This window comes from Heterodontus francisci, chromosome 18, assembly GCF_036365525.1.
Source record: "Heterodontus francisci isolate sHetFra1 chromosome 18, sHetFra1.hap1, whole genome shotgun sequence".
Taxonomy (NCBI): Eukaryota; Metazoa; Chordata; class Chondrichthyes; order Heterodontiformes; family Heterodontidae; genus Heterodontus; species Heterodontus francisci.
In genome coordinates this window covers 62,007,053-62,015,389 of record NC_090388.1, presented here as the reverse complement: position 1 = coordinate 62,015,389, position 8,337 = coordinate 62,007,053, and the positions used below count along the sequence as shown (strand labels likewise).

General features: G+C 40.1%; 1 protein-coding gene across 1 annotated transcript in view; it reads left to right on the top strand.

The window, feature by feature from the left end:
* The first annotated feature begins 684 nt into the window (after positions 1 to 684).
* parvg (parvin, gamma) overlaps positions 685 to 8,337 on the top strand; it is a 47,597-nt gene continuing 39,944 nt past the window's right edge. The window contains exons 1-3 of the mRNA XM_068050860.1: positions 685 to 1,058; positions 6,255 to 6,345; positions 6,875 to 6,939. Coding sequence (XP_067906961.1) covers positions 6,270 to 6,345; positions 6,875 to 6,939 — 141 coding nt within the window. The 5' untranslated portion in view covers positions 685 to 1,058; positions 6,255 to 6,269. The remainder of the gene's footprint in view (positions 1,059 to 6,254; positions 6,346 to 6,874; positions 6,940 to 8,337) is intronic.

Genomic DNA, 8,337 nt, shown 5'->3' with positions numbered 1-8,337 from the left:
GAACTTTATTATTGAACCTAGTTTATGCTATTCTTGACTTGGAATGTTTGAAGTTGGCATAGGATGTGAAAAGTGAAAATTTCTCTCCCCGACACTGAAATCCCGCACCTTGGTGAACAAGGAAATTGTTATTCCCATGCTTCTAAAAAGAGCCAAATATAATGTGGACCCGTTTATCATAGGAAAAGGCCAGAATTATGATCATGATCTATGAAACTGCGGGTGCCACCACACCTAGTCAAACAACTTCCCTGATCAGTAAATGTCTTAAAGCAGATACAATGTGCATTCACACTGCTATTTGTTATAAAGGAACAGATACATCTACATTCATAAGTAAACCCAAGATGGCTAAGTTCGTCATATCAGGAATTCAGTTCACATATGCATCAGAGTATATGCACAATTGAATGCACCTCAGTCTTAAATCTTCCCTTCACTAGGATGAGTTTCATTTTCACCCAAACATCATTATGAGTTAGGAGTATGTAAAAAGCCATTCGGCCAGTGTAGTTAGTCCTGGTATTTAGGTCTGTTTAGAATCCTATTTTCTTCCCCTTTTATCATTTTGTAGCTGCCTGTTGCAATTCTCTCTCTGTTACAAAGGTTAATTGAATGGGTGGCCCATACCATAACTACTAAGGCATCATTTCCGTTACTCAGCATTACAGATCACCATACGAGTTCCAGTTAAAACCACAAAGGGCAAAGAGGAAGTCATGATGAAGTCGGAAAAATAACAGCTTTGCTAATGCATTTACATTTTTCTTTACTATGCAGGGTTTCAATCTACAATTATGAGCATTGGTTTCTCAAAATTCTATGCAAGAAGCAAATAATAGTATAAGTTAATTATCTCCTTGCCTTAAAGTCCAATTTTTCCCACATATACAGGTAGCAGTTGCTGATTATCGAAGCTGTATAGCTGTTTACTTTTCCGCTGTCACTTGCCGATATTAAATGGAGAGGCCTAGTTATTTCCCACGGTGCTGAATTCAAGGAAAACGGTGTTCTAATTGAATAAACGATTTCACAACTCCACATTTAGACCAGCAAAGGTAAGTCTTAGAGATGCTCTATTCTGCGTACATGCATTTGGCAAAGTCTGTTGTACGCTATTTAAGGTCTATCTCAGGTTGCTATTTGTGTCAATGTATTCATATATTCATTTCCTGTGGTTTGCAAACATTAATTTAAAATGTCTTTATGTTAAGTACGCTCGTGTGCAGTGTGTAGCTGGATCTCTTGTAGAATTTGTTGCAATATCAACAGTGTCTCATCCTAATAAGAATTTGTCTGTCTATGTGTGTCACTGAAAATTTACTATTGATTGCTGCCATTAGGGTGCACTTTTAAAAAGATTGTGTTTAATCAATGGATGTTATGTTTTCTGGGCGAAATTTGGGAAGGAGGAAATTTCAGTATTGGGGAAAAAACCTCAAATCTTTCATTTAGTATATTTTGTGATATTCAAATATTAGATTTATGTAAATTTTTTATAGTCGCATGGTGTAGTGGAAAGGCGAATGGTTAACATTACAATTAATGTTGATGCGCTATGTGTTTGTTCAGTGAGAAGGGGCACAAGGAGCCATGCCTGCCATTCACAAAAAGAGATTTTAAGTAATTGCCCAGTTGGTAAAGTCAGTAAACCTGAAAATGAAGAATGTACAATTTCATTTGTGTATTATTTATTTAGAGATACAGCACTGAAACAGGCCCTTCGGCCCACCGAGTCTGTGCCGACCATCAACCACCCATTTATACTAATCCTACACTAATCCCATATTCCTACCACATCCCCACCTGTCCCTATATTTCCCTACCACCTACCTATACTAGGGGCAATTAATAATGGCCAATTTACCTACCAACCTGCAAGTCTTTTGGCTGTGGGAGGAAACCGGAGCACCCGGAGAAAACCCACGCAGACACAGGGAGAACTTGCAAACTCCACACAGGCAGTACCCAGAATTGAACCCGGGTCGCTGGAGCTGTGAGGCTGCGGTGCTAACCACTGCGCCACTGTGCCTTTTCTTGCTTTTCAGCTACATTGGATGTGTAATGCTCTCTCTCCTGAAAGCTATTTTATCTCTTTTTATGGTATTACTGCTCCAGGCCGCCCACAGATGAGCAACTTGCTCCCTGCTCTGTCACCAATATAACTTTGTAAAATAAATCAAATGAAATGTTTTGCTGAGTTTATTTTCAAACACTAAATTCTGTCACCCCACCCCTGATTTTCACCTGTCCCGTGCCATTAAAATTGACTTTAAAATCAGCCACTATAATGTGCACTAAAGCAGCTTGGAGAATAACTCTAACTCTTGGTTTGATTTTCTCCTATGTGGAGAGAAGTCTCCAACTTCCCCATGTTTGTTCTTTATAGTGGCTGAGCTGAGACTTGTAAAACAGCTTATGGTGGCATGTACATCCAGTCCAACATGCCACCACTTTCTGGTGCAGCATTTTGACATTCCAAAACACCACACTTAGAACAAATGACAACTTGTATTTACATGGTACCATTAATTTGAAAAAATGTCCTGAGGCACTTCACAGAGGCATATTTAGAACAGAATGGATATTGAGTTAAAGAAGATGATGGGAGAGGTGACCAAAAGCTTGGTCGTAGAGATGGTTTTAAAGAGGCCCTTAGGAGTGGGGGGTGAAGAGGTAGTGGGATTTAAGGATGAAATTCCTGCGTGCTAGGCTGAGATTACTGAAGGCACGGCAACCAATGGTGCGCTGAAGGGAGGGAAAGATGCACAAGAAGGCTAAAGTCAGAGGAGTAGTAGGTTTTTGGGGAATGGGTGGAAAAGGTTGTAGAATTGGAGGGTCAGGAGGCAAAATAGCTCAGCAAGAACAGTAGTGATGTGTGAACAGGACTTGGTGTGGGACAGATATTGGCAACAGAATTTTGGATGGACTTAATGTGTGTGGAGAATGGGATATCAATGGAATAATTGAGTCTAGAAATGAGGATGACATGGATGAGTGTTTCACCAGCAGATGGGCTAAGACAAGTAGAGGCGGACACTGTTATAGTGATGGAAATAGATGGTCATTCCTGTATCATTTGCTTTATGAACATACGAACTATGAGCAGGAATAGGCCATTCAGCCCCTCGAGCCTGCTCCGTCATTCTATAAGATCATGGCTGATCTGTTTGTTGAATCAACTCCACTTTCCTGCCTACCTCCGATACATTTTGACTCCATTGTTTTGTCAAGAATCTGTCTACCTCTGCCTTAAGAGCATTCAGTGACCCTGCCTCCACCACTCTCCGGGGAAGGGAGTTCCACAGACTCACGACCCTCTGAGAGAAAAAATTTCTCCTCATCTCTGACTTAAAAGGGAGACCCCTTATTTTTAAATGGTGCCCCCTACTTTTAGTCTCTCCCATAAGGGGAAACATCCTTTCAACATCCAACCTGTCAAGTCCCTGTCCAACCTTACCTCATAAGATATCCCTCTCATCTTCGGAATCAGTTGAGTGAACCTTCGCTGAACAGCTTCCAATGCAATTATATCCTTTCTTAAGTAAGGAGACCAAAACTGTACACAGTATTCTAGATGTGGTCTCACCAGTACTCTGTACAACTGTAGCAAAACATCTCTACTTTTATATTTTATTCCCCTTCCAATAAACAGCAACATTGCATTTGCCTTCTTAATCACTTGCTGTATCCCAATACTAACTTGTGTTTCATGTACTCGGACACACAGATCCCTCTGCATCTCAGAGTCCTGCAATATATCTCCATTTAAATAATATGTTGCTTTTCTATTTTTCTGCCAAAGTGGACAAGCCACCCTTTCCCACATTATACTTCATCTGTCAAATCTTTGCCCACTCACTTAACCTTTCTATATCCCTTTGCAGACTCCTTATGTCCTCTTCACAACTTACTCTCCTACCTATCTTTGTGTCATCAGAAAATTTAGCAGCCATACATTCTGTCCTTTCATCCAAGTCATTGATATAGATTGTAAATAGTTGAGGCCCCAGCACTGATCCCTGTGACACTCCACTAGTTACAGTTTGCCAACCTGAAAATTACCCATTTATGCCTACTGTTAGCTAATCAATCCTCTATCCATGCTAATATGTTACCCCTGTACCATGGGCTCTTATTTTGTTTAGTAACCTTTGATGTGGCACCTTGTCAAATGTCTTCTGGAAATCCAAGTACACCACATCCACAGGTTCCCCTTTATCCATGTTGTTTGTTACTTCCTCAAAGAACTCTAATAAATTAATCAAACACTATTTCCCTTTCACAAAACTATATTGACTCTGCCTGATTGCATTGAGATTTTCTAAATGACCTGCTATAACCTCCTTAATAAAAGATTCCAGCATTTTCCCGATGACAGATGTTAAGCTGACTAGTCTGTAGTTTGCTGCTTTCTGTCTTCCTCCTTTCTTGAATAGAGGTGTTACATTTGCGATTTTCGAATAAGCTGGGACCCTTCCAGAATCTAGGGAATTTTGGAAAATTAAAACCAATCCATTCACTACTTCAGCAGCAGCACTTTTAAGACCCTAGGATAAAGTCCATCAGGACCTGGGGACTTGTCAGCTTTTAGTTCTAATAATTTACTCAGTACCCTTTCCCTGGTGATGGTAATTGTTTTAAGTTCCTCCCCTCCTTTCAACTCTTGATTCACAATTATTTTGGGGTTGTTATTTGTACCCTCTACAGTGAAGACAGGTGCAAAAAATCTGTTTGATTCCTCCGCCATTTCCTTATTTTCCATTATTAACTTCCCAGACTCTCTCTCTCGAGGACCAACACTCGCTTTTTTTAGATTAGATTAGATATACAGCACTGAAACAGGCCCTTCGGCCCACCGAGTCTGTGCCGAACATCAACCACCCATTTATACTAATCCTACACTAATCCCATATTCCCACCAAACATCCCCCACCTGTCCCTATATTTCCCTACCACCTACCTATACTAGTGACAATTTATAATGGCCAATTTACCTATCAACCTGCAAGTCTTTTGGCTTGTGGGAGGAAACCGGAGCACCCAGAGAAAACCCACACAGACACAGGGAGAACTTGCAAACTCCACACAGGCAGTACCCGGAATCGAACCCGGGTCCCTGGAGCTGTGAGGCTGCGGTGCTAACCACTGCGCCACTGTGCTTTGCTTACTCTTTTCCTTTTTAAATACCTGTAGAAACTCTTACTATCTGATTTTGTATTTCTAGCTAGCTTTCTCTCATACTCTTAATTTCTCTCTCCTTATTTTTCTTTTAGTCATTCTCTGTTTCTTTTATATTCTGTCCAATCTTCTGACTTGCCACGACTCTTCGCTGAATTGTACACTTTTTCTTTTGATTTGATACTATCTTCAACGTCCTTAGTTGGCCACGGATGGTGTGTCCTATCCCTAGAGTCTTTCTTCGTCGCTGGAATGTATCTTTGCTGAGTGTTATGAAAAATATCTCCTTAAATGTCTGCTACTGCATCTCTACTGACCTATCCCTTAACTTAATTTCCCAGTCTACTTTAGTCAACTCTGTCTTCAAACTCTCATAATTACCCTTAATTAAGTTTAAAACACTAATCTTAGATCCACTCTTCTCACCCTCAAATCGAATGTGAAATTCAATCATGTTGTGATCACTGCTACCTGGGGCACCTTTACTGTGGGATCATTCATTAATTCTGTCTCATTACACATTACCAGATTTAGAGTGGCCTGCTCTCTATCTTTACAAACAATAAGCGTGCAGCAATTTACATGCACCATTAATTCTTTAGTGTGGACACCATGAAGCATCAGTGACATTGAGTGCGTGAATTCTATCATTGTGCGCACTATTTCCTTCTTTAAGTTATCATAACTGATCCTATATACTTGTCAAATACAAAAGCAAAATTCTTCAGATGCTGGAAATCTGAAATAAAAACAGATCTGCTGTGTATTTCAAGCATTTTTTTTTGTTTTTGTATATGATATACTTGTTTCATCAACTAAGAATGCTCCTGTGGGGTGGGGTGAAAGCAATTCAAGAAAAAAAAACTTGCAAGATCATGTTTAATGTTGAAAAATCCCACAAATGTCAACGTAATAAAATAGGCTGCAGTAGTTGTATTACCTGATATCATTATTTACCTTGGACTTGATTACATTTGATAAATTGAACTCTATTCTTTTTAACACATGCATCTTGGAGAGAATTTTTTACAGAGAAATATTTTGCAGAGATAAGTACATATTTGTATCTACAGGAGAAGCAGGGTGAAATGGATTCCTCTATTCCTAATCTTTTCACTGCATATGAAGAATTTAAACCAGTAACAGAAAATGACATTGCTCCAGGTTTGTACTCTTTGTTTTCTTTTTGCAATATTTCTTCTTCCAGTTATTCTCTCAGTATCTCTACACAAGTATTTCTGTTGAGAGAGTGCAAAGTTACAAAAATGCCAGGCTATGAAGTTTTCCGATGCTGTTTCCTGAGTATGTATCAGGAAAAGCAATTCCAGCAAAGCAAATTGATGCCAATTTGTTATTTCTCCTGAGATGGAATGCTTCATCTCCGGGCAGTATTCCACAAGAATTGACTAAACACATTTAACTAAAGAATGGCAAGCTTCAGATTGGACCTTGTGCATTTCTGGTTGGGATTCAATGTTTCTAATGACTGAGCTGCCAGGGCATCTAGTTTGTAAAGAATGCAGAAGTTGCAGTAAGTTTCTGTTTCTTTGGTCCTTGGCCCGTCATTTAGATTTCTCATTGTGGAATTCATTTGCAAACAATTCCTGACTGTATTGGTTCCGTAGAATATGCTTAGAAGAAATTTCATTTATTGATTTACTGTTAGTTGGAAAATCCCTTTTTGTTTTCACAGGCGAAAGGAGAAAGATTATACAGCCAAATTCACTGAAGAGTCCTAAACTGAAAGAATTAATGACGGTACAAACTTAACCTTCTATCTGTATCTTTCTCAGTCACTTGCAATATAGATATATAGACCTTAATCACTAGATCTAGATTAATAAAGATCTATACAACTATCTTGTTATATATAAAAAGGTATATATATTCCTGTGTCTTCTATTTATTTTATTCACTTCCAAGTCCTGATCACTTTGTCACTTAGTTGCCTACTTGCCTTTTGTAATCTCAGTAGTCCATCTTGTCTTGGTGACAGCCTAAACATTGCAGTGTTGACCAGATTCAGGCTAATACAGCCTTCAGCTGCATTTTTTATAAAACCTTTTATACTTTTTAGAATTTAAAAAGACATTATATAGTTTATTTCCTTCTGGTTCCTGTGGCCCCCTTCTCCCCACCCCTCCAACCTGACCTGGCACACAAATTCTCAATCCACCCCATGCCTCTGCACCTACCTCTGCAAATTTCTGTGGTCCAGCCAATTTGTGGTCATTCTTTGGCATCCCTTCTCACTTTCTGTTCATTCCAGTGATCTTCCCCCACTCCCTTCACTGCACCTCCATTTCCCATCCATAGCCAAACCTCAGATGAACTCCTTCTCCCCTTTCTGCCCAGCAGTCAGGTCTTCACTTAATATGTTTACACCTCTGCTCTCGGTCTGATACTTTCCCTTTTTGAGGAATCTGGACAGAGTAGATAGGGAGAAACTGTTCCCATTGGTGGAAGGGTCGAGAACCAGAGGATACCAATTTAAGGTAAATGTTAAAAGAACCAAAGGCCAACATGAGGAAAAAAAACTTTTTACGCAGTGAGTGGTTGTCATCTGAAATGTGCAGCCTGAGAATGTGGTGGAGGCAGATTCAATCATGGCATTCAAAAGGGAATTTGATAATTATCTGAATAGAAAAAAATTGCAGGTCTATGGGGAAAAGGTGGGGGAGTGGGACCAGCTGAGTTGCTCTTGCAGAGAGCTGGCACAGAAGTGATGGACCAAATAGCCTGTGCTGTAGCCATTCTATGATTCCCAAGTTCTAGGTCCTTTTGTACTTAAATGCACCTGTTGTTCTTATACCAACTGCAACAACTACCGTGGAATCTCCCTGCTCAGCATAGTGGGGAAAGTCTTTGCTCGAGTCGCTCTGAACAGGCTCCAGAAGCTGGCCGAGCGCGTCTACCCTGAGGCACAGTGTGGCTTTCGTGCAGAGAGATCGACTATTGACATGCTGTTCTCCCTTCGTCAGATACAGGAGAAATGCCGTGAACAACAGATGCCCCTCTACATTGCTTTCAATGATCTCACCAAAGCCTTTGACCTCGTCAGCAGACGTGGTCTCTTCAGACTACTAGAAAAGATCGGATGTCCACCAAAGCTACTAAGTATCATCACCTCATTCCATGACAATATGAAAGGCACAA